The following is a 26,980-nucleotide window of genomic DNA, read 5'->3' as shown; positions in this document are numbered from 1 at the left end:
TGGAAGGGGAGGAGGAGGGTTGCACGCTTGCTTGAGAAGACAGCTGATAGCAAGGAGAGAAGACATTTAAAGCAGGATGTCATGCTGTGATTGGATCATGAATTTAACGCCTCTTTACAGCTGAAAGTTTAGGGAGAGATAGTGGTGACTGAAGTAATTTAGAAGTCTTCCTGAAAGAATTTGCGCTGATTTGTTTTTTTCTCCAGAGGAACTTTAAACCCAGCCTCTCTCTGCCTCCCCCCTCCGTGTCAGGCTGTTGTACTCTCCCAGTCCTAACGTAGGCTAATTACATCGGAGCGTTCTGCACCGACGCCTCTTGGCCTCTGCTGAGCCGCCATGTTTAACAAGCTGGATTAAGTTACGGCTGCTAAAAGCTACAGATCAGCAACAACAGGAGCCCTGATACACCGGCTGATAGAGAGGAGGGGGGGTGTTCAGTTCACTCAGACACTTAGGTAATAGTGTTTGTTTTGTAGGGGAAATTAAAGGGGTAGTTCACCCAAATGACCTAAAAAAAAAAGAAGAAAAAAAGGGATCTTAATCATGGCCTGAAGTTAACTTTTTTGGCCACCAGCCACTGTGGCTCTTTCACAGGCTTTTTACTAGCCAACTTTTGATGATTCATGGTCCTTAGTTTCTTCTAATTTTACGTTTTTAGTCCTGATTACAAAAGGATTCAACTTCTCGTTCTCTGACCCAAACACACAACAGCAGTACTTGTTTTCGTACTGTGAATCAGCTACTTTAACTCAAATCCAAGCGAAATGGCAGACTTGGTTGAAATGTAAAAGAGCAACAATGGAAAAACAACAACTAATGAATCACTTAATTATCATTGGCTAGCCGCCAACATGGCAGGTTGATTTCACCCACCAATGACAAAATTCACCGGCATTAAGGCGCTGACACACCAACCTGATAATCGGCCGTTGGACAGTCTGGCGAGGTCAGTGACTCGAGTCTGTTCGGTGTTTTCCGTGCCGTCGTCCGTCCGAGGAGCTGTCGGCCTTCATTTTGGCCGACCTGACTTGCTGGGTCGGAGGACGTGCAGTCGGACTCAATGACCAATCTGATTGGTAGAGCGCTAACCGGGAAATGGCGAGCGAGATGAGTGACGGAAAGCCTCTCAAAATCTGACGAAAATCTTTTAAACTGACCTTTGTTGATCTGAAATGAAGACAAATTCAGCAACTGCACGGCCTATTTATCTCTTCAAATGTTTTCAGAAACACGTTTCAGTGAACTATTTTGGTAAAATACCAGATCGTATTTCGAACGAGCCGCCAGAAGCCGCCAGAAGCGAACGAGAAGCCAGACCCACGTGATGCGTTCGTCATTTCCGGTTTTCATTTATTGCGCGACAATACAGATTAGCGCCGCCTGCTGTTATGGAGACGTATTACGTCTCGCGCATGCGCAGAACGTACCCTCAAGTCGGCGTCGCTTCGGTGTGTTCTGAGGCACTTTTTGGACCTCGGGGAGCCGACTGATCAGTCCGACTGCCTTTTCTGCCGTCGGGTTGGTGTGTCAGGGCTTATAGGCGCACGGTCGGCTGTTAATTTCAGGCCCTGAAATCAATCGTCTCACATAGTTTTGAGACCAATAAAGGTTCTTAAGACATTGCAGAGGGTCTTGGTCCACAATGTCAGATGAAAGATCAGAATCCATTACAGTTAATAGGTTGTTAGTTACCTTTACGTGTTTGGGTCTGAAACCAGACTGAAACTCATCAAGAAGGTCATAACTGCTGGCTGGAAAGCATCTTGTTCAACAGTTTGGACAGGTCATGAAGGGTGAGATTTGAGATGAAGCATAGAGAGAAGGAAAGAAAAAAGGCAGATAGATGAAGACATGTAGAGGTGGGGAAAGAACAAAGGAAAGAACAAATATGTAGAGACACTAAAGGATGTAGAGAGGGTGAAACAGAACATGACGACAGAGAGAGGTAGAGAGAGTTTTAACGGGCTTGTAGGATCAGCGGCTGGGAAATTAGCAGTCTGACATTATCTTGTTGCTCTGAGCGAAGAGGTGGCTGACAGCCAGAACATGACCTGCCAGGTGCAACGAGCAGGCGATAAGCCACTTATTCTGTGTGTGTGTGTGTGTGTGTGTGTGTGTGTGTGTGTGTGTGTGTGTGTGTGTGTGTGTGTGTGTGTGTGTGTGTGTGTGCGCACACACTGAGCGATATTAGACCTTTTATCTGTGGTATTGTGTAGTCTATTCAGCACAGCACTGAGAGAAAACTATAACCCATCTGAGAGTCCATTTTTGTGTGTGTGTGTGTGTGTGTGTGTGTGTGTGTGTGTGTGTGCGCACACTGAGCGATATTAGACCTTTTATCTGTGGTATTGTGTGGTCTATTCAGCACAGCACTGAGAGAAAACTATAACCCATCTGAGAGTCCATTTTTTTGTGTGTGTGTGTGTGTGTGTGTGTGTGTGTTGAGCGAGGACAGTGTTTTGCAAGAATAGGTCAGTTAAGTCGCCCCGATCTTCCTCCACGAGGTAGTTTAGAATCTTTTTTGCAGAACATACCAGAAAAATAGGAACACAAATGATCTACTATAATGCAACCCATGATAATCTGTATTAAGATCATAATGTCTAGTTTTTGTTGATATATATACGTAATGCTGTTGGTTCGACTCTGTGGTCATTTTTCAATAATGTTCCCCCTTTGAACAGTTTTTTAAGCCATGTGCCCCCTAACCAGCGCTAATAATTTTTGGTAGAAAAAACAAGTCTATATAAAGTTTCTATATCATAAATTTGGGTTATGTAATAGGTAATAATAATGTGGATGGTTCCCTACAACCATTACTCTTCACAAGTAAAATAAATGATCAGTTCACTACTTTCATTGAATTTGCGTGTTTTATTAAATTTCATAGCATTTGAAAAAAATGATAAAAGAATGTTGAAAAAAGGGGGAAAGAAATTCGAAAAAAGCTTAAAAAATGTGGAAAAAAAACCCATAAAAAAACATCAAAAGCGCAGAACAAAATCGACAAAAAAATTGGAAAAAGTGACAAAAATGTCAGAAAAAGTGTTGAAATGGACGACCTAAACGTTGACATTTTTTATTTTATTTTAAATTTTGACCCAGAAAAACTAAAAGTTGCAGGTCGACGATCTCTATCAATAATAATAACATTGTACTTTACTTACCAAATTAAAATCTGAACTACAAACATGATGACTAAACAGTGATCTGACGAGTCAGGAAACAGGAGCAGTCAGACAATCCGTTAGACAAACTGTTTTTGGAAGTCAAAACAAAAGTGAAAGTCAAATTATGACCCAAACTGTCTGTTGTAAACATCCATCACAGTTTGACAGACCACCTTTCTACTTTGACCTACTGTACTTACTGTAGTTGTGTGCTCATAGTTTCCCAGAGCAATGAGGTTGTGTCACCAACATTTCAGGAGAACTCACTTTCAGCTCCAAATAAATTTGTTGAGAAGCTCATGTCTTCTGATCGTCTGATTGTCTCACGTTTCCCGGATGTTGCCGAATCTTAGCATTTATCTTGGTGAGAAGATTTTTTATCATAACAGCTTGAAACGATCATGAACTACTATGAAAAGTTCTAATAAAATGGATTAACCCTTTAATATTGCCGCTGCAGGTCTGTGCGGGTGTAGTAAACCAATATGTGTCTTGGGACGGCAGAGCTGTGGGAGATAAGGAGCATTATTTTTGTTCCCCTGTTGTGTTTCCTCATTTACAGAGAGCCACGGGATAATCACGTGCAATTTTCTGCTCTTTATCCGCTCAAGAAGCCGTTAGAAAGAGATTCTCTCTTCCTTTAAAGCTTCCTATTCTGCATCCTCTCAGCGCCGTAATCTGCGGTCCCTATTCTGCATCGAGGCCACATAGAGGCTCATATTGTGTGTCTGCTGTGGGAGCAAAGTCGCTGAGAGCGCTCCACGTTTCAGAGGCCCTGCTCGGGCTGGCAGCGGCTCCGGTTACCCACGCCTCCCTACCTCTTCCAAGGCACACAGGAGTCTTATTTTACCCAGGGAGCTCTTGTCTTTGTGCTGCCAAATATTGTCAGCCGTTGGACAATGGAGACCGATTCTCTGGCAGCTCTTTGAGGCTTCCTTCTGCCAGGAGAGCAGCATTGTTACGGCGAGGCAGCAGACCGTAAACACTTTAACTCCTCTGTGAGAGGAAAGTCAGCTCCAAGGAAAGTTGTTGCTGGGACTAGAACAGCGTGTCCTTTAGAAGATGCTGGTGTCGTCTGGTTCGTCCTCAGAATACCCTGAGAAATTGCAGGAGGACGCACAACCCCTGGTGCGAACTTGCAGGTCAAAGGGCTTAGTTGGGTAGAAGTTTTGGGCATGTCTAGGTGGTTTCAGCGGGATTTCAATTCAGTTTTATTTATAGTGTCAAATCAAAACATACGTTATTTTAGGACACTTTCTAGATAGAGTAGGTGTAGACCACACTTTTTAAATTAGAGAGACCCAACAATTTCCCCTAAGGCTACCTTAAAGGAGAAATCCGGCGCAAAATGAACCTAGGGGTTAATACCACATGGGTACAGAGTCGACCGTTCTCTGGGATATGTTTTCATGCTAATTGAATGTGACCAGTTTTAGCACAAACCACTAATTAGCTTATAACGCTAGTCGTCGGGGCAGAGGGTAAAGTAAAAAGAAATCACTATTTCTACACCACTAACAAGGCTCAAAATAGCACCACACTTCCGCGGTAGCATGATGAAGGTCCCTACATGTAAACAGAAGCATTGAGAACTTTGTAAGTGTACAGACAGTTTATTAAAAAGAGAGTTTATAAAGACAGTACCGTTCACGTATACAGGCAGGCGCCATCTTGGGAAAACAGTCATGACCAGTCGAATGACGAATGCCGTGCAACCAGTAACCAGTAACATAGCTCAAGCACGGCGTCATCTGGTCATGACTGTTTTCCCAAGATGGTGCCTGCCTGTATACGTGAACGGTTTGCTATTTAAACGAAGCGAGCGCTGGACGGGAAATTGACAACTGAGTCAGTCTCAAACTAGCAAAGACACTTGCGTCGGGCTTTGCGCTGCGCCAGGTACAAGATAGGGCCCATTATATCTACATAATAAAACAATTATTCTCAACAATGCCAACAGGACACAAGTGTACATGGAGTGTCATTAAGTATTGGGGCCAAAAAAGTTAATCATTTTTTTATTTTAATAGAGTTGGTCATTAGAAGAACTGTGTCATAAGACTTTAAACATTCAGTCCTATCATTACTCCCTCATCCTCCATACTGTAGGGTGACCAGACGTCCCCGGTTTCGGTGACCTGTCCCCGGAAATGTCCCCGGTTTTCACTGTGACTGACAGACCCGAAATTGGAATGAAAGAAAGAAAACATTGACCAAATGTATAGTTGCGCACCTACATGCGCAGGCTCAAGACAGCCAGAGCATCGCTGCTCAGTGCTCAACTTCAGTAAAGTTAGAAAGATATTCATAGATTCGAACTTCAGGGATCAATTACTCTGCAGCGAAATGTTATTAAATCACAAACAACGCATCTTTCCTACCATAGTAAGGTAAACAACGAGCTACAAACTCATTTTCATCAAAACGAGCCGTCCTCCAACCCGGCGGTGAGACAGTAGTAAGACGAGTGCTTAGGGACGGTCTACAAACTACAACACCGACAAGAGATAGCTTACAACAAAAATATGTATTAATTTAATGATTAAATAAGGTAGTGTCTCCAAACCTACCTCAATTATAACTTGTCTCCTGCTAGTTGTACTACAGCACTTACTTTTCAAAAATAGGCATGCCTAATTTTGGGGAATATTTTTTGCCAAAAAAATTTAATATCTCAAAATTAGAGAGTCATGTCTCCAAAACTACTCCACACATAGAAGCCCCCCCCTGCTGGTTGTACTACAGCACTTACCTTTCAAAAAATAAGCATCTTCATAATTTTGGGCAATATTTTTTTTGCCAAAAACATTTTATATATATATATATATACTTTTACTACATCACTTTTCAAAAATAGGCATATGCATAATTTGGGGGAGTATTTTTTGCCATCATTTATTTTTTATATATATGTCATAATTACAAAGAGGCATGTCTCCAAAACTACTCCGCACATAGAACACCTCCTGCTTGTTGTCTGAATTTCTTTTCAAAGTGCACCAGATTGAGGCATTTAAAGACAAAATTTTCTTACAGGGGAGCATGCCCATGGACCCCCATAGGGGGGCTTGTGCCCCAGTGCAGCTCTAGGTCTAGTGACCCCCCTGGGGCAGTGTCCCCGTTTTAAGTTTACAAAGATAAAAACATTACCTGTTTTGGAGGTATTTACGCTTCTGAGCTGAAAATGTCCCCGGATTTTGTCTCAGAAATTTGGTCACCTTACCATACTGTATCTCCTTTCTCTTTTTTTATTTTTCATTCTAGCCAAAAACTGAGTTTACTCGAGCGTGTTCGCCTTCAGAATCCACGGCCGTCGGTTGGGACGGGCAGGAGGCTCACAGGTCACGCCGACTCCATCGAGGAAAGTCCCTCCAAGGAGCCCAAACCTGCTGGCTTCAGTAACCGGGAACGCTTCCGCACTGCCTTCCGCATGAAGGCCTACACACTCCGCCAGAGCTCTGAAGGTATGAAAATAATGTTTCCAAGTAGAGCCCGACCGATAATTCGGCAGGCCGATATTAGGCATTTTCCAAACTATCGGTATCTGCATTTATAATGGCCGATAAATGAATATTTAAAAAATTTAATAAAAACAGACGAAACTCCCTTCAACCATGTTCTGAGTGTTAGCGTTGCATAGTTTGTCCACCAGAGGGCGCTCTACAACGTCGCTGTTGGCAACACTGATTTTTTTGTTGTTGTTATTGTATTTTTGTTCAAAGGACTTTAAGTTTCATATCTTAAGTTTGTGTTTTTATACATTTTATTTATCAGAACTTTAATATATTTTGATGTTCCTCTGTTCTGTTGTGACAATAAATCAAACAAGTTTATTTTTAAACTGCATTATCATATTTTTTTAGTGAGGACTCATAAAGAACTACAAATAACGGGAAATCTGTTTATGTTTCTTTACGCGTTTCTGGATTTAAAAAAAAATATATCGGCCGATAAATCAGAATATCAGATTTTTAAATCGCCAAATATTGGTATCAATATTGGCCTTAAAAATCCTTTATCGGTTGGGCTCTATTTCCAAGTGTGGGCACTGGGCAAGGACCACACGGTCATCATCATATTACCTGTGTAGGCTTTGCTAATTGTTATTAGGGGTGTCCCCGACTAAGAATTTTCATAGTCGAATCAGAATTGTCAAGTCTTGCCTATCGTCAACTGATTGTCGAATCATGGGTGGGAGTGGAGGTCCTGGTGACCATCGGTCACGGATCATGGAAAGTGAAACTTAAATCTGTCATGTGGTGGTTGGATTTATTTACCCACTTAAAAAAGATTTATTAAAAGCTTAAAAGATTTGCGACGAGACAAAACCGATTTATAACGTTTCAGGGAAAAGTTGCAGCGGTCTGAACCGGATAGCGCGGTACATGGTGGAGCGACCTAGAGAGTGACTGAAGAGAGAGAGCTTCATTAAAAGAAAGCTGTGAATCAGAGAAATTAAACATTTTCGCTGTTTCATCACTACAAATGCAGCCGTAGCAAGCATCTCACTATCACTAACGTTATCCACATTCATATTTAGATGCTACAAATGACATCCAGCTACAAAAAAAGTCTGAAAGTCAGAAGTTAGGACGGAAGTTCAAAGAGTAGTTGTGCTATGAAGATGATACACCGTCTCGTCGCGTTGCGAGTAGCTGCAAGTTTACACTTGTCTCGTCCAGAATCTTTGGTCTGGACTGGGCTTAAAGGCGCTGCAAAGATTCTGTGAGACTGGCAGTCGAATCAGGCTCTTTCCATCGAAGCATAGAATATTCGACTATTCAGGGTCCCTCCTCATTCTTGTAAATTAGGGCTGGGCAATATATCGATATTATATCGATATCGATATATGAGGCTAGATATCGTCTTAAATTTTGGATATCGTAATATGGTTTTAAAGGCTGCATTACAATAGAGTGATGTAATTTTCTGAACACACCAGACTGTTCTAGCTGTTCCATTATTTGCCTTTACCCACGTAGTTATTATATCAACATAACTGATGATTATTTATCAAAAATCTCATTGTGTAAATATTTTGTGAAAGTACCACTTGTCAACCCTACAATATCGCCACAATATCGATATCGAGGTATTTGGTCAAAAATATGGGGATATTTCGTGGCCGGGTTGGTTCAGTGGTTAGAGCAGGCACACATATATTTAGAGGTTTACGCCTCGACGCAGGGGTCCAGGGTTCGACTCCGACCTGTGACGATTTCCTGCATGTCTTCCCCCTCTCTCTCCCCTTTCTCACCTGTCCAGTCCATTAAAGGCGGAAAAGCCCAAAAAAGAAAAAAATATGGGGTTATTTGATTTTCTCCATATCGCCCAGCTCTATTGTAAATAATTATTTTATTTTGCCAGATTCTGGAGCCCTGGCAGAACCAGCCTTAGAGGACCGGGGCTTCCCTGCAGACATCCTCCTGGAGGAGATGATCCCCACACTGAAACTGGTCATCAGGGCAGTCAGGTCAGGAACTTTAAATCTGTCATGTGACTTTACCAATTTACACTTATCATGTGACTACCTACTTTTTCATGTTGATCATGTGTAGGGCTGGGTATCGAATTAAATACTTTTTAGGCACGGACGAATTGCCTCCTTAGTATCGAAAAAAGCCTTGTCATTCAATACCAACTTTCAATATCTAAGGAGGAGTAAATATCATCAGCGTCTGTGAGCCAATAAGCATGCAGTATGCTTCTAGCAAGATCTAATAATGCTGCTGATTGGGTATCACCTCGGAGACACCCACCAAACGAGAGAAAACGTATCTCGAAGCCTGTTGCACTTCGTTTCACACCAATCCGGGGAAATGTCGTTCAACCTGGAAACCGCAGCAAAACAGTGCACACTGTTTTGGGATTGAATGTGCCCCCGTTTACATTAATCATGTGACTTCTTACTCATGCTTATTGACCATGGCTACTTTCCAGGTCGTTAAATTGCATCCACGTTTCCTTCACTTGCTTCCCTTCCTGATTTCCTCGCATCTCTACCTCGGTGGAACGGACTAAGACACGAGGAAATCAGGCGAGGAGAGGAGAAACAAGGAAATGTGTTTAGTGGGATGAGACGTCCTTTCCTCTGAAGCGTCCCGTAAATCCTTCAGCTGTATAGGTGGAGTTAGCAACGGCTTTCAGCTGCACGGCTTCCGGGAAGGCTGCTTTCTGTATAATCATAGCTCCTCAGAGATCCCTCCTTCATCCTCCATCCTAGCTCCTTGGGACAGGAATAAGAGCTTTGAGAAGGCCTCCACGTAGGAGGGCCAGAACGAATTCCGGTGCAAGCAAGAAGCGAGGAGATATAATAAGAGACTTGGGAAGCAGCCTCTATCTAGCCTGACAAGCCAGACCCACATCCAGATGTTGGGTCTGGGAACTCACCATTGGCAGGGCTCAATCCGAGGGGCAGGATAAACGGTTGATTTTCAAATTCCCTCTGCACGCAATAGGATAGCGCTACAACCAACCAGAGCAACGCTAGTTGATAGATTCAACTTTTGCCGTATCCGGTCGACAAAACTCCGAACACATCTTCCTTTTTTAAGAATGACTTCAGTGCCGTTCTTTGTTCTTTTCTCAAAGAAAAGCTGAACTCCAAGTCTTCCAGAGTTGCGGCCAAAGCCGATTCGAAAGACCGCTGTTCACCAGCAGCAGCAGCCATCTTCTTTGTTTTCAAGTAGCAGGGAATTCACGCGGAACCGTCGCAACTCTGCTGTCTTTATGTTAAGCCTGCCCACCGACTCTATACACGATGTGATTGGCCTGACTAGAGTTTGGCTTTTCCAGCTCGCAAGCCAACAGAGAGTTGCTAGACGACCCTGGCTGCAAATTACATTTGCTACCGCTAGGGTGTGTCTAGATTTCTTGGCTAGCCCCTATCATCACTTGCCAATAAGTTATAAGAGGCAGCCCAAAAGTGACAATTTTGCCCTGATAAAGGCCTTAATGGCTTAAAGTTAGGCATATTTTAATGACTTTATAGCCAAGAAGATAGTAAAGGCTTTTTGAACTTTACCCTCTCGAGTGCCTACGTTTCTAAACTTTGTTTTACATTTTATGATGGTGTGTGCTCCTGCAAAGTCGCAATGATACAGCGTTTAGAGGTTTTTTCGTCCATGAACCTTGATCGTTTGAAAATGTAATGTGGTTTTGTTTTAAAGGAGAGAAAGATACGTTTATGTGATGGGATACGATGATGGGTATGGTGCTTATATGAAATGGTGTTCTTTTATTGTAATTAGTTCTTGTAAAATGTAGTAGAAAACCAGAAAGCACTCAGAAACCTCTTAACAGCAGCTGGAAATCTTGTTTTTGCTGATCCTCGGGTTCCTTTTTCTTGCTGCAGTGATGTAGTACTTAACAGTTTAAAATGCTACAGACACAGTAAGATTGGTGCTCAATAAGTCTGGATGTTAGATGCAGCCTCAGGGGTGAGCATTGGATACCAGAGAGTTTAGGCAGGAGATAATCTATAGGCCACACAGCTGACATAATGCAGGAACTCAATCTAGTGTGAGGGCCTGTGAGATGAGTGATTAACCCTGTGAAAGTGCTGCTTCCTTCCACACCATTATTTCGGGTTTGAATGGGTCTGAATGGGATGCTCAGACCTGTTGGGTTTCAGTTTCAGGGCCCAAGACTTTTCTGTCAAGCTCGTTCAGCAGCCGCTGACTCTGGGAAGAGTTGGGTTCAAGTCAGCTCAAAGTGGGAGTTCTGTGGGACAGTGAATCGCTGTGTGTATATTAGGGCTGTGTATTGGCAAAAATCTGGCGATAGGTATCACGATACATGGGTCACGATTCAATATATTGCAATATATGTCAATACTGTGCGTAAGGCGATATATTGGGATTTTTTTTAAGTATAATTTTAGAAAAACTAATATTTAAAAAAAGACATGATGTTCATAAAAGTCAAAGAAGTTTACTTTAGGTAAACAATTCAGTACACAGAAAATCAAACTGCCAGTTTGGGATTGTGGTTCCCAGGTTCTTAGTGAGCAAATGTTTATATGCTAAAGTAGGCCAAAGTTCAGCCATAGCTACATTGTTAGCTTCTGGCAAAAAGTCAGGCACTGTTAGGCACTGCTAGGCACTGTTAAGCACTGTTAGGCACTGTTAGGCACTGTTAAGCACTGTTAGGCACTGTTTGGCACTGCTAGGCGAGGACACTAGTGGTGCGTCTCAGCATAGCCATCTAGCGGTAGGGGGTTTAAACACAACATAAACGTGAACCACTGTCTTACATGAATATTTTTGCACGTAAATAAAAAATCGATATTGCGTTTTTGAAAATCAATATAGTATTGCTAAATAAAATATCGCGATGCTCAAGTGTATCGATTTTTTTCTTACACCCCTAGTGTACTTCATCCACAGCAATCCCACCAATCGGTCCCAAAACTGGGACCGTAAACCAAAACTGTAAAGACAGTAAATGTCGTGAGCATATTCTTTGTAGAGCTTTACAATCATTCGCCGAAAAAACCAAGCAGGTCTGCTTTGTTGCACCATCCAAATTTCTCCAAAACATTTTCAGTGTGTAGCTATCTAGCTCGAAGGTTGTTGTTGTTGTTTCCTATATTGAAGCGATTTTGAGAACGACAACACACAGAGAGTGGAAGGTGAGGGGCAAAGCCTGACAAGGGATGTCAGGCTTTGGAAATGGAAATGTACTTCCGTTGATCCAGAGTATTCGTAGAGATGTTGGCCTCACCCATATAGGCGTGGTGGGAAGCTAGACATCCAGTAGAACCTTGGAGCAGATCACAGCTAGCCTGGCTCTGCCCTCCTACGTACTTCTGCACAATTTTCATTTTCCTTCAGTACACCGTCTGGGTTTGCGGTATATTCTTGGGTTTTCTCCAGCCAAATCTTTACCTGTCCAATCAGCGAACAGAGGAGTTATGGCAGATCTGGAGTGGCTCTGGGCAGATCCAATAGTTTTAAACTTCAACAGAGTACCGCCTTCAAGGAAGTTAACACTTGGAGAGTGGCCAGACTCTCTGGACCAATGAAATATACCAGAGTCTGGTAGGACCAGGCTAATGGACCAGAGTCTGGTAGGACCAGGCTAATGTACCAGAGTCTGGTAGGATCAGGCTAGTGTACCAGAGTCTGGTAGGACCAGGCTAATGGACCAGAGTCTGGTAGGACCAGGCTAATGTACCAGAGTCTAGTAGGACCAGGCTAATGGACCAGAATCTGGTATGACCAGGCTAATGGACCAGAGTCTGGTAGGACCAGGCTAATGTACCAGAGTCTGGTATGACCAGGCTAATGGACCAGAGTCTGGTAGGACCAGGCTAGTGTACCAGAGTCTGGTAGGACCAGGCTAATGGACCAGAGCCTGGTAGGACCAGGCTAGTGGACCAGAGTCTGGTAGGACCAGGCTACGATCACAGCTGCTCCTTCAGGTCAAATGGAACCAGTGGAGGGGGTTTTGACCCGTGATTCAGATGCCTCTTGGTTACCTTTTAGAGGTTTTCTAAGCATGTCCAACTAGCTGATGACGTTTAATTTCCGGGATTGTTCAGGTGACGCTGGAAATTCCGCCAGATGTTCCTCTTTTCGGCCAGATGTCAGTTACCTTCCTCTTTCTTTGTGTTGGCGTTCTAACCTCCGAAGGATTTATGAGGACTACGGTTAACTGCTCCTCAGATCTCTGCAGGATAAATCCAGACAGCTAGCTAGACTATCTGTCCAACAACCCAGCCCCCACGGCGCGGACGGCCTCCAACTCTGCCCCCACCCCCTACTCCCCTCCCTTCCAAGCCTCCCGCACTCCATGCCCTGTCATGATGGGACACCTGCCACAGTTGGTTGACTGTTTGATTCTTCTTCTGATGTGGTGAATTCTGGGGGGGGGCGTGTGTAGTGAATGTGACATACATACAATTCACCTTTGTTGTTAAATGTAATATGTTATATATGTAATTAACTGTCCTTAGTCACTTCATGTAAATACGTATGTTCAGGGATCGCGGCCCCTTTAAATGTGTGATGACGTGGGACCTGTGGGGGTTGGGTTGCTGGGCATTTTCTGAATTAATTGTTTTTCCTATATAAATAAACGACACACTCATTTGTGTGCTCAACGTGAGAAGTTGTCTCTCTGTCTCTATTTACTGCAATTTCCACAAGATAATAATAAGATCTCAGCAAGTTAATGCTCAGATCTTCAGACATGCCAACATAATTCTAACAGTCCAACAGGACAGGAACAAGAGACCGGTTGGAAACAAACCTACAGTTATGTGGAAAATATGTACTGTAAATGTGTTATCACAGAGAGAATGCAATAGTTTACCAGGTTTGATCAAATGGATTCTGTCACTTTAAAGGTCCGAAACTGTTGAACTGAAACTCTTTCTTTGTCTCACAGGATCATGCAATTCCTCTTGAACAAGAAGCGGTTTAAGGAAACTCTGAGGCCTTACGATGTCAAAGACGTAATCGAGCAGTACTCTGCTGGACACCTGGACATGCTCTGTAGAATTAAATACCTCCAGACAAGGTCAGAAACTACACTACAGATGTCTGTAGTCTGTCGGAGTGAAGCAAATACCTTCTTCTTTCTGAGCTCATCCTGTTTCTCTTCCTTTAAGGATCGACATGATTCTTGCCCCTGGACCCCCCCTCACCCCCAAACAAAAGAAAACTCAGAAAACGCCTTTTACCTACCCGCCCAGTCAGTCACCCAGGTACAGCTACTCTGTTCATAGAGAAAACATAATGAATAGACAATGTTCTAAGATTATATTGCAATATGAGCCTGAAAAAGAAAGATGTTAACGAGTAATTTCGGGAATTTTTCCACCTGGACTTTATTGTCCCATTTCTGGTGTCTAAGTGACTAATGTAAACAAAAATTCTTGAATTTGGTCCAGTATTGGGCGAGGACGCTGTAACCGGCATCCGCAAACCGGGCTGCAATGTAACCCTAAAGGACAAATGTTCAGCGTCAGTTAACGTCCACTAAAAGTTCTGTTTTTGCCGCTGACAGACTCATATTATTATTATTATTATTATTATTATTTATTTATTTTATTATATAGATTTTTTTGGGGGGGAATTTTTAGGCCTTTATTGACAGGACAGCTGAAGAAATGAATGGGGAGATAGAGGGGGAATGACATGCAGCAAAGGGCCGCAGATGGGAGTTGAACCGGGCACGCTGCAACGAGGAGTAATAGTCTGTATATGGACGCCCGCTCTACCAACTGAGCTATCCGGGCGCCCCAGACTAAGATTATTATTCTAAGTGTCTGACAACATTATGAAAGGATCCCTACAGAGATAGACCTTTTAGTTAAAGAGTAAGATCCTTTTAGTTTAACATGAAACAGCCCTGAAATCGCTTTTGCAAAATTATTTGTAATAATTAATATATGTAAATAATCAGTACTTTTAGTGTGTATAGAGCCAGCATATTTCCACATGTAAATGGGTGAATTTAGGGTTTATTTCAACCAAACCAGAGTGGTGATTGTTAGAACAGTGGAAAGATGAACCAAGACGGCTTTTGGTAGTTTTATTTTGTTTCTGCCGACTTTGAATGAAGTGTATTTTACAATGAAAAAATTACTGTTAACTATTTACATGGAGTCTGGTGGGTTGGGTGAAGAAGATTTCGAGGTTGTTTCATGTTAAACAAAAAGGATCTTACTCTTTAACAAAAAGGTCTATCTCTGTAGGGATCCTTTCATAATGTTGTCAGACACTTAGAATAATAATCTGAGTCTGTCAGCGGCAAAAACAGAACTTTTAGTGGACGGAAATTGAAGATGTGCAATTGCCCAATAATGTTTTATGTTTATTTCGGCTCATCCTTCATACCGGACCAATTTCAAAAGATTGTTGTTCCCATCAGTTACTTAGACACAAAAACATGGAAAAATAGGGTCCAGGTTAAAAAGAAGGTAAAACTCTTTATTTCTAAAGCAGTTGCTCTGCGCAGGTGAAGCTGTTGTTTATTTCCCCTCGAACAAATGTCCGTGCAGTCCACGTCCACTCAGTGTCCCTGTGTTCCAGGCATGAGACCTACCTAGCCAAAGCTGCCTCCATGCCAGACGCCGAAGACCAAAGCATGATGGGTAGATTTGTCCGGGTGGAGAGACAGGTGAGGATCAAGGCAATTTCGTGTATTTTGTGTTGTTTTATTTATTAGGGCCCGAGCTAACTAACCCTAACCCTAACCCACAGTCTGGTGAAAATGTACGTATTTTAAGGGTTTCGGAATAGGTGCAAAAAAATGGCTCGCTAGCGCCGCCTACAAAGTTAATAAAATTGAGCCCCTGCAGTGTGTTTAACGTAGACTAACGAAACTTGGTAAACATATGTAACCCCCTTTCATAACTTGTGAACCGTTACAGGTACAGTCTTGTGTGAGGTGTCATTGAACTCAGCAAAGAGTTCCTTTTTAATCGGTGACCGTTTTCTCCGCCTTATATGCTTAAGCCACGCCCCCTTTAATAACTTATTACCCGTTTGATGTAGACTATTGTGTGAGGTATCATTGAACTCAGCAGAGACTTCCTTTTTCATTGGTCATGGTTTGGCCCATCCCCTTTGGTCTAGCCACGCCCCCTTTCACAGCTAATGAACTGTAAGGCGTAGACCCTTGTGTGAGGTGTCATTGAACTCAGCAGAGAGTTCCCTTTTCATTGGTGACGATTTGCAGCGTCTGAGTGCCCTGCAAATGCACGCCCGCAAGGAGCGGCGTCCGCCAGTAACCCTGATGCGCAAGGAGGTGCGAGGTCCCGTCCAATGCTGCTTGCAGCTTTAATATTAACGTATGTGTTTTGTGTCCAAAAATTTTAATTTGTAAAGTAGTAGAAGTAAAAGGTAGCATGAAAAGAAAACACTCAAGTAAAGTAAAAGTACCTCAACATTTGGACTTACAGCAACACCAAAGATTCTTTTGCACTTTAAAATAATGTTTCCAAAATCATTTCAGTGGTTCATCAACTCATAACAGGGTGAACGGTAGCCTGGTTGACCCCAGACCCTTCTCAGTTGTAACTGAGAGTGGGTCTGGGGAAGGTTCATTCACAGCCCATTTCCAAAGGGGCGTCACCAACGGACACCGCTCAAATGCCTCTGGGCGCAATTGGATAGACCTAAAACCAATCAGAGCTATCGTCATCGTGTAAAGCCCGCCTCAACGGTTGTGATTGGTGCCTCGATTTGGAAAAATTGGAAAAGGGCTTGAATGGGCTCTTCGCCAGACTGACTTGCAGAGCAAATCTCAAATTTGCCGGAAGTTCATCAGGGTTTTTCCAGGCTAGGTGAACAGCACTTTTGCATTCACTTTGCAGCCCTCTATCGGCTATAACCACACTATGCAAGTTTGTCAGATCAGGTAGCGGATCTGTAGTTCGAATGAGACATAATGGACACAATTCCGCTTCCAACCTGGAGGGGGACCGAAGAGGAAAGGTGCTTTGGTGTTGCTTTAAGTACAGTACTGAAGTAAATGTACTTAGCTACATTCCACCGCTGACTGTGTCTCTGTCTCAGGTGGAGGACATGGAGAAGAAGTTGGACTTCCTGGTGGACATGCACATTCAGCACACGGAGCACCTGCAGGTGGACTCTGCCGGCGCCGCCCGCATGACCCTGGAGGCCTGCGACGCAACGGCCAACGGCGAGGTCCGCCGTGTTTTCTTCAACTATGCCGAGGCGTTCCCGCACATGGCGTACCAGATGCCTGTCAGCGGGGGGCGAGGAGCGAGCTCAGAGGGCGCCCGGTTGGCTGTTGGCCGCGTACTTTCAGACCATCAACCTCCGCCGACGTCACAGCTCCACCAACGCCGCCCGACGGCCGCCATCCCCACGTACACCGAGCGTCCCACAGTGTTGCCCATCAGCTCGCTACAGGACTTGTCAGCGGGGCTGGGCAGGACCACAGGGGGTCGGGGGGGCGACTCGCCGCTCTCCCTGCTGTCGGTGAACCACGAGGAGCTGGAGCGCTCGCTGAGCGGGTTCAGCATCTCCGTGGAGCGGGAGGAGGGCGGGGACTTTTCCATTGGTGGGGCCGGGGCGGCGGCTGGGGACGCCAGCTCCTCGAGACCCAGACCGAGCTACCTGGCGGAGGAGGAGACGGACACGGACACGGACCCGTTTACGCCCAGCGGCGGGCCCCTGCCGCTCTCCTCCACGGGGGAGGGCTTTGGGGACGCCGTGTGGAACATGCCGCCCTGAGAGGTGTTTGCGCGTTGCCGCGCGGAAAATCCACAACTCCCGAGTTAAGAACCTTGAATCCAACCCATGCCTCTAAACGGTGGATCTAATCCGCCTTTATGCTGCGAGTTCATGAGCGGCGACGTCAACGACGTTCGGAGGGCCAACGCCGATGTCATCCACCGACCGCCGCCCAGACAGACAGCCATGGCATCGATACCGCCCCCGGGAAAAACAAAACAAAAAAAGGGAAAACAGATTTGTTTGTAAAGTGAAACTCTGTACAGCGCACTCTTCGCAAAAATTTAGCTACAAAAAAAATGAAGGAAAAAAAAGAACATTAATACACATACTATATACACCCAAAAGCTTTATTGCTGCAAAGCCAACCGCACTGCATGTGACGCATGCGATTTCTAGTGTAGACACTGCGAAGTTCAGGATATCAGGAAACGGAAAAAGCGATTGAATGGATATATATATATATATATATATATATATATATATATATATAAATAAATATATATACTTGCTATGCCATTTTGTAACACTTATTTTTTATATGAATACATTTTCATGTTTTTTTTGCATGGTTTGCATGATAATGCACCATCCGAGGGGCGAGGGTTAGAGGGCGATAACGGAACCAAACGTCTCCCATCTCTGTTTCGTGTGTGTGTGTGTGTGTGCGTGTGTGTGTTTGTGTGTGTGTGTGCGTGTGTGTGTGTGTGTGTGTGTGTGTGCGTGTGTGTGTGTGTGTGTGCGTGCGTACGCGCGTGTGCGTGCATGAGAGAGAGAGAGAGAGAGAGAGAAAGAGGGACTTGGGTAACAAAACATTGGTTAGTTGCTGATAGTCGGGTTTCACCAATTTTTTGTGTTGTTGGTTTTCTCACGTTGTGCTGTCAAAATCGTTCGACGATCACTTCTGTCCAGAAAAGCAGAATGTCTGATCCCCGTTAACTTTGTTTTCACACCACTGTGCTCTTGAGTTGTATGTCACCACTTTATGCATAGAAACTTTTACTGTTGAAAAAAAATACCGTTTTTAAAAGAATTCGAAAGAATTTGAAACACTAAATCTCTGCTGCTTTGTTGGCACATGAATTCAGGGATATAGACCGTCTGCACGTCTTTGATTTACAAAGGTTTCCGAACATCTTGACTGTTGAGTTCAGTTCATCACAGCTTGAGAAGAATCGATTAGTTGTCAACTATTAAATTAATCGCCAACTACTTTCATAATCGGTTTGAGTCATTGTTTTGTGGACAAAAGTTTATCTTCTCTGATTCCAGCTTGTTAAATGTGAATATGTTCTAGTTTCTTCTCTCCTCTGGGACAGTAAACTGAATATCTTTGAGTTTCAGACAAAACGAGACATTTGGGAATAATCCACAGATTATTCAACAATGAAAATAATAGTTAGTTGCGGCCCTAAAAAGGATCAAATGATTCATACTATTAAAGCGAAAAAGTGACACTAACTTGAAAAGATGCAACTCCATAGCCTGCTTTGTTTATCTAAATTTCTTCTCAACAAACGGACATTTCTTTATGTAACTCGAATGTCCAGTTACGAACACAAACTCGCGCTAAAAGCATCACCACCACATACCGGAATGGACAGGAAGGACATGTAGAAATGCTAGTGAGCGATTGGCTGCGAAGGCCGATGTTTCTAATTGTACAGACATCGAGACGAGACGAGCCTGAGCGCCACTTACTGCGACGAAAACAAGCTTTACAGACGATCACATATAGGCCTAAACAGCGTTCACTGCTTTAGATTTAGGGCCACAATGATACTGAATGTAATATCCGATAGCCAACTATATCTGCACACATGGATTATTACTTATAGCATGTCAAAGCACCTTCAGAGTCAGGTGATTTTTTAAAGAGGGGCTTCCACACCGGGCTTCAACAGCAAGTTCAAATGCTTTTATGTATTTTATGCAACCTGCTTGGAGTGCAATTATTTTACTCGTTTTTGTAATTAGTTTGTTAAAGTGAAAGCCAGAGCTTGGGAACAGGAAGTCAAACAGTTGTTTGGCCAACAACACAGCCTGTTCCCATGAACCATTCGTACATATAGCTACGAAAAGTTAAGCACTGTAATTCGTATGTATTCAACATATTTTTAGCCTGGAAATCCAGACCCAAATCCGAAAGATTAAGGGTCTGGCACTGAGTAATGAAAATGGCCCAACTCGAGGGGTGGCACCAAGCATGCATTTGAAAATCTCACTGCATGCAATTGGATAACACTACGACCAATCACAATAATACACAAGGTGACGTATCCAGAGCCCCATACGTTAGCTACCAGCGGAACTAACTGGTAGATTAAACTCTTAGCTACCAGAGAAGCTAACTGGTAGATTAAACTCTTAGCTACCAGAGGAGCTAACTGGTAGATTAAACTCTTAGCTACCAGAGGAGCTAATTGGTAGATTAAACTCTTAGCTACCAGAGGAGCTAACTGGTAGATTACACTCTTAGCTACCAGAGGAGCTAACTGGTAGATTAATCTCTTAGCTACCAGAGGAGCTAACTGGTAGATTAAACTCTTAGCTACCAGAGGAGCTAACTGGTAGATTAAACTCTTAGCTACCAGAGGGGCTAACTGGTAGATTAAACTCTTAGCTACCAGAGGAGCTAACTGGTAGATTAATCTCTTAGCTACCAGAGGAGCTAACTGGTAGATTAAACTCTTAGCTACCAGAGGAGCTAACTGGTAGATTAAACTCTTAGCTACCAGAGGGGCTAACTGGTAGATTAAACTCTTAGCTACCAGAGGAGCTAACTGGTAGATTAAACTCTTAGCTACCAGAGGAGCTAACTGGTAGATTAATCTCTTAGCTACCAGAGGAGCTAACTGGTAGATTAAACTCTTAGCTACCAGAGGAGCTAACTGGTAGATTAAACTCTTAGTTACCAGAGGAGCTAACTGGTAGATTAATCTCTTAGCTACCAGCGGAGCTAACTGGTAGTTTAAACTCTTAGCTACCAGATGAGCTAACTGGTAGATTAAACTCTTAGCTACCAGAGGAGCTAACTGGTAGATTAAACTCTTAGCTACCAGAGGAGCTAACTGGTAGTTTAAACTCTTAGCTACCAGATGAGCTAACTGGTAGATTAAACTCTTAGCTACCAGAGGAGCTAACTGGTAGATTAAACTCTTAGCTACCAGAGGAGCTAACTGGTAGATTAAACTGTCGTCATCTGTTCAGCTCGCCTCTGGCCCGCCTATATCAGATACACCGATGTGATTGGTGCAGCTCGGCTACCAGGGCATAGTTAATGAGCATCATTACTCAATGCCAGAGTGACTCGCTGAGCAAATTCAAATTGTGCTCTCGCGAGAACTCTGGATTTCCAGTACATATTTTTTGCTGTACGCACCACATTGACCCCTGCTGTATAAGAGCGGTCTGGTTATTGTAAAACACAATGCTTTCAATCGGGAAAGCAAAAGACTTTCACCCAGGTAACGGGTGTTCGTTCCTCGGGAGTGTTTTAAATCCTCAGTCTTTTTCTAACTAGTTGTTTTTGGGGACACAGAGCATTTTCTGTCCTCGTATCTAAACTAGAGAACGTAACGGTTGCAATTTGGTTAGGTTTAGGCACAAAAACGACTTAGGTTTAGAAAAAGACCTCAGTTTGAGTTAAAATCAGACATGACATTACTTAACGTGCTCTGGTTTATTGGCATTTCTTTAAACCAATAACAATCATCTTGGGCGGCACTCAGCTCCGGACGGAGCAACGGTGCCTCTGCAAAATAGCCTCGGGAAGGAACTTGTTCAAAAGTAGTTTTAGTCGTGCGAGAGAAAACTCAGATTGGACAGATAGTCTAGCTAGCTGTCTGGATTTACCCTGCAGAGATCTGAGGAGCAGTTAACCATAGTCCTCAGAAATCCACCGGAGTTTAGAACGGCAACACAAAAAAAAGAGGAAAGGGACGGACATCCGGCCGAAAAGAGGGACATCTGGTGGAATTTCCAGCAGCACCTGAACAATCCCAGAAATGAAACGTATTTGATATAAACTACGGGACGTAGATCCGTTTGTTCTGTAATGTTAAAAAAAAAACTTGCACGAACCCCGTTCTCCTGGGTGAAAGTCCTGTGTTTGCCGCTCGTATGCTTTGTCACCTTACTTCATGCTTTGCTCCCATCATAACTACTACGGCCACTAGAGGGCGATGCCACTCTAAACGTAAATCTGAGTCATCAACCCGTTCTCACTCACAACTAGTCAAATAATGACACTTGGACAGTGGCTTTGAGCGTCAGACACGACGCAAAAATCACCCTTCAGCGTCTGTATGGAACGCACCGGGCAGAGCAGCAGCTCTGTGGTGCTGTAAGATGACGTAGTCTTAAGAGAGTAGTAGAGTAGTATGAAAGACAGAGAGGCAGGTTGGGGTCAAACAACACAGAACTTTCACCCAGGAGACCGGGATTTGGGTCCCGTTCTTGTCTCACGTGTCACTGAAACGTACATTTTGGAACTCCACCCACCATCTTTTCCTAAACCTAACTGTCCCGTTCTCGTGCCGTATGTTTGGTGTTTTAAGCCCCCAACCAAGCCTTTTAAGGCAGCACTGCCTGGAAGGTACTAGGATTAGGCAATGGTTATGGTTATGGTTAGGGTTAAGGTTAGGGTTAGGTGCCTTGAAGACGACGGTCGCAGCGCTGCCTTGAAGGCTTGGTTGGGGGCTTAAAACACCATCAAGCGTCTAAAAGTGACGCCAATTATAGTCCCGACCAAGCGTGTCTAAATATGACATTAAAAGACTGGACACGAGTCCTGAGAGCGTCAAAGTGTGGCGCCAAGAGTCCCGACCAATCGCGTCTATATGTGACGCTTAAGGAGACTTTTTGCGTAACCAACGCCGAAGGCGCCTAACCGAGCGTCACTTTTTGACGCGATGGGAGTGAGAATGGGGGGGTTGGAGTCGTAACTGCTGCTTGAACGCGCGACCAATGGGAGCGTTTTTCGGGGGAGGACAGTCTCTTGAAACAAGCCCTATACAAACGTTTGCAGCTCAGATTGAAGCCCGGTGTGGACGCAGCCACAGTCAAATGAAATGAACAAAGGTGAACCAAAACCCTTCTTATTAGTATTATCTATTTATCTTATTGTATTACAGTTATTTATCTTCCGCTATGGAAGCCCATTCAATTCTATATTATAAAGAGCAAATGATCTTGCAATGCGAACACAAATTGTCACCACATATAGATCCAACACGAAGATAATATATCCCTGTAGACTTTCATTCATCGTGCCTCTGAAGCGAGTAACATCGCCGAGAATGACTCCACATCGTCATTCTGTATTTAGTGTTTCAGTGCCACTTCATCTCACCACGCACCAAACACACTACACAGGATTTATGAATGTCAACTCTTTCCTTCTGTAGTGATTTGTCTTCTCTCTTTTAAAAAAATAAAAACTAGCACACGGTACAGTCTTGCTTTTGTATAAAAATGCTGTTTTGTAGCTTTGTGATGCTTTAGGCTCATTCTCTGAATTCAAACTCAACGTGATATCAGCTGCACAGAAATGTAAAGGTTGCAATGATTCACTTCTCGTTGAACTTTTTACTTTCTTTTTGTATCGACTTAAAGTTGAACTGCTGTTTCCATTCGCAGTGGAGCTGCTCTGTGTTTGGGTTTTCTTGAAGTTTCATATCAGAAAGAACTCACTCTCTGGTTTTTTTTGTTGACTCGCTTTCAGAAAAATGTCACTTTGCTTCCATTCAAAATTTAAACTCTTATTGCTTCCTTTCTAAATGTACATTTACAGGCTTGTTTCAATTTTAAAAAAAAAATCCTGGAAATAACGTTATAACAGCATTTGTACAGTTGTATTTACACGGCAAATTTAAAGCTGCCGTAGGATTGTTAAGATCCAGGACTTAGCCAAAAAATTTGAACATCGCCAACTTCTCAGTCCCTCCCCCCCTTTCTGCCAAAGGCCCAAACTGTCTCCTAAACCCCTCCCCCCACAAGGGAGAATGAATGCGTGTGCATGAGCAGTGATTGACACGCAGTTAGACACCCTCCCTGGCCCTGATTGGTGCATCTAAACGGAGCGGTGGATTTTTGCAAATCCCACTACAGGCTGTAGGTGGAGCCAGAGGAGACAGATTTTTTTTAAATGACCTGCTTCCTTTAGTTCTACTGGAACATAGGGTTAGTTTCAGCAAATATGACAGAAAGTTAGTTTTATAAGTCTTACCTACTGCACCTTTAAATTTAACATTGTTGTCTTCAAAGACACGAAGATATACTGGGTAAAAGTGATGCTAGCAAAGACAGTTGACATTGAAATAGAAATATATTGCAGATTGTAATTTATTACTTGCATAAACCTGAAGTTATTCTTCTCAGGAATTGAAAAGCGTTTGATTAATCCATGTAAAGAGAACAACAGCACAAAAAGGATACAACATACTGGGTCTCCATTTTTTTTGCTGCCCTAAAATAATCTTTTTGGTCCAAACGTGAAAATAATCTGCCATTGTGACAATGAACTTGTGTAATTCTCTTTCGAGATTCGTATTTGATTGACAAATATCTGGCTCATTGTTTTTGGTTCATGCCACTGAAACTCACGTCTGAAAATGACCTCTATTAATGGAATCTGGGTCAGGGAAATTATCTGACATTTTGGCGGGGGAAATGAGATTAAACATGAGACTACTCACTGTAGACACTATCACTGACTATGTTTACATGCACATAATATTCTGGTTTTTTCCCTTATTCCGAAAAAGACCATATTCCGACTAAGATGTGTACATGGCTAATAGATAAGATAAGATATACTTTATTGTCCCCGAAAGGAAATTTGTTTTGGACTTTTTTTTTGGTCCGTTCCGCAGCTTTACAAAGACAACACAAAATACAGAAAATAAGCATCTCTAAGTATATACTCTCATGCAACACAAAACATGCTCTCATATACATTAGACAGGTACCTATATAGTAAGCACATGAACTCCTCCTTCAGTTTTTAATTGAACAACCCTGTTGGCTGCATTCTCCGCAAGAAGTGTAGCACAGCCCTTGCACAATGAGATATTGCACAACTAACATATTGCCCAATAGCCTACGTATTGCACAATAATGAAAGTGAATATTCAACTTATATTCCCATCTACATGCAGCCGTGCAAAATCAGATGTTCCAGCGGTGGAGGACTTGTTGGACCGTGTGAACACAGCGTCCCTCTTTCAATTCCTTCAACCAGCTTCTGGAAAAGGTCGGCTCATATCCAGAAACCTGTTGATATCCAAGTCTTTGATAATGGTTAAAAGGAGCTGTGTTGCTCCTTCTTATCGGGTCTGCAGCCTTGCAAACTGTTGGCTGATTGGTTTGTGTACAGCAACCATAGCAACACACAGAGCTGACCGTAAGCCGCAAACAGGCAAGAGGCCGTAAACTGTATCAAATTCGGAATATTGTCATATTCGGAATAATAGTGGAATATTGGTGTGCATGTAAACGTACTCAGTGACTTGTTAATGCAAGTGTTTTTTGCAGTGGGCACAAACTCATTCCCTCAATGTTTCAAATGGACTGCTAGCATTACTTTTTACAGTGTAAAAATGATTCCAATTTCATTTCCTGTCCACATGGGTTTTGTGAAATATGTTGTGTTATTTTCTCGTGATGGCTTTGTACTTTTTGTGACCACGCGTTACTCCAAGTTCTGTTCTGCAAACTTTCTCCAGTGACGTCTTTATCAAAACATCGGGCCAGAAATCCACTTGTTTCCAGTAGGGCTGGGTTCAAATAATCTATTCTCCAGTTCAGAATCAGAATCAGAATACTTTACCGATTTCCTCAGGGAAACTGTTTAGTTGCAGTTGCTCACGGTCAAATTCAAGGTAAAAGTAAGAGTAACAAAAGAGCGAGTCAATAATTGTATAAAGTTACATAAAGTAACATAGCTACAGTAAGAAATAAATACGATAAGTAGAAGTTAAGTGAGAGTAGCTTAAAAAGATTGTTTCCAAAAAAAATGGATTGTACAAATTCTATCGTAGTGCAGTGTCAACATAAATAAGTACGGTGTGAAAATGGATCTTTGTTTGAATGATCTGATATCGATTAATAAAATCTAGAAATCAATCTTTATATATCTGCCTTTTCACCATGGATGGATAAGGAAAAGTACTTGTAAAAAGTACACCTGGTGCATTATAAAACATATCCGAGGGTTGCGTCTTGCTTGTACAATTTACAGCAGAGGTTCCCTGAGAATCTTTTATATCCAAGATAAATTGGTACTGTAGATTTCCCTTACATAATTGATATTGCATTGAATCAGAAATGTAATCCAATTGGGACCTTGTGAATTGGAATCAAATTAATTTGGGAAATCATTTGATACTCAGTCCTAGTTAAAGCACATTATCTGCCTTTTCAACATGGATGGACAAGTAGAAAGTACTTCTGAACAAAATGTTGGGGGTCAGTTCTTGATGTAAACATTAACCTGGTGCATTATAAAACATATTTCAGGGTGGCATCTTGCTTGTACAATTTTTGTTACAAATTCCTGCACGCAATTGGATAACACTACGACCAATCATGTGGGTTTTCGCTAAGCCCCATACGCTTAGCTACCAGCGGAGCTAACTGGTAGATTAAACTCTTAGCTACCAGAGGAGCTAACTGGTAGATTAAACTCTTAGCTACCAGAGGAGCTAACTGGTAGATTAAACTCTTAGCTACCAGAGGAGCTAACTGGTAGATTAAACTCTTAGCTACCAGAGGAGCTAACTGGTAGATTAAACTCTTAGCTACCAGCTGAGCTAACTGGTAGATTAAACTCTTAGCTACCAGAGGAGCTAACTGGTAGATTAAACTCTCGCCGTATCTGGTCGGCAAAACAGCAAAAACGTCCTTCTTCCAAAGGAACGATTGGAGCGCCGTCTTCTGTTCCTCTTTCAGATAAAAAGCCAAGTCTAACTCGTTCATTGTAGCGGCCAAAGCCGTTTCAAACAACTGGTGTTCATCTGTAGCCATCTTGCAATGTTTACTAATGACTTGGACGTCAAGCACATTAAGTACCAATGTTTACGGTTTGTTTTTTTTTGTTTTTTTTTACATTTGGACTCCGATGCCCCACTTTCTTTAGATTTTGATTCAGCCATTTTTGACCTAGTTCTCTGGACTTCTGTTTTAACTTTCTATGCGTATTCACACAACTCCGTTGTCTCATGCCCTTCTATGTGTATTAGTATAAACTGTCACACGCTTTGAATTTACATAGACATTGGGATTCATCATTTTAAGAACACAACTCAAGACTTAACTAAGGACCTTTCTCAAGAACAAAGTTGTAAGAAACGTAAATATTGGCGAATGAGGCTCACTGAGTAATCAATGTCTACATAAATATACAGAAATCAGATAAAGTAGAGAATACTGAAGCCCCTAATCTCGCATTTTTGTTCTTGTTTGAAACAATTATAACCTACGCTGAGTTTCAATGAAACGTTGGTGTTCTGCTGCGTTTTGTGGACACTATTAGCCTGGTTGACACCAGACCCTTCTCAGTTGTAACTGAGAGTGGGTCTGGGGAAGGTTCATTCA

The 26,980-nt window shown here is 42.8% G+C and overlaps 1 protein-coding gene across 1 annotated transcript in view; it reads left to right on the top strand.

Moving 5' to 3' along the window:
* kcnq3 (potassium voltage-gated channel, KQT-like subfamily, member 3) overlaps positions 1-19,509 on the top strand; it is a 137,283-nt gene extending 117,774 nt beyond the window's left edge. The window contains exons 11-16 of the mRNA XM_036005439.1: positions 6,435-6,634; positions 8,538-8,643; positions 13,563-13,694; positions 13,786-13,881; positions 15,212-15,299; positions 16,700-19,509. Coding sequence (XP_035861332.1) covers positions 6,435-6,634; positions 8,538-8,643; positions 13,563-13,694; positions 13,786-13,881; positions 15,212-15,299; positions 16,700-17,383 — 1,306 coding nt within the window. The 3' untranslated portion in view covers positions 17,384-19,509. The remainder of the gene's footprint in view (positions 1-6,434; positions 6,635-8,537; positions 8,644-13,562; positions 13,695-13,785; positions 13,882-15,211; positions 15,300-16,699) is intronic.
* The last annotated feature ends 7,471 nt before the right edge of the window (positions 19,510-26,980 follow it).

The sequence above is a fragment of the Sander lucioperca genome, chromosome 9, assembly GCF_008315115.2.
Source record: "Sander lucioperca isolate FBNREF2018 chromosome 9, SLUC_FBN_1.2, whole genome shotgun sequence".
NCBI classification, from domain to species: domain Eukaryota; kingdom Metazoa; phylum Chordata; class Actinopteri; order Perciformes; family Percidae; genus Sander; species Sander lucioperca.
This window is presented reverse-complemented; position numbering and strand designations above follow the sequence as displayed.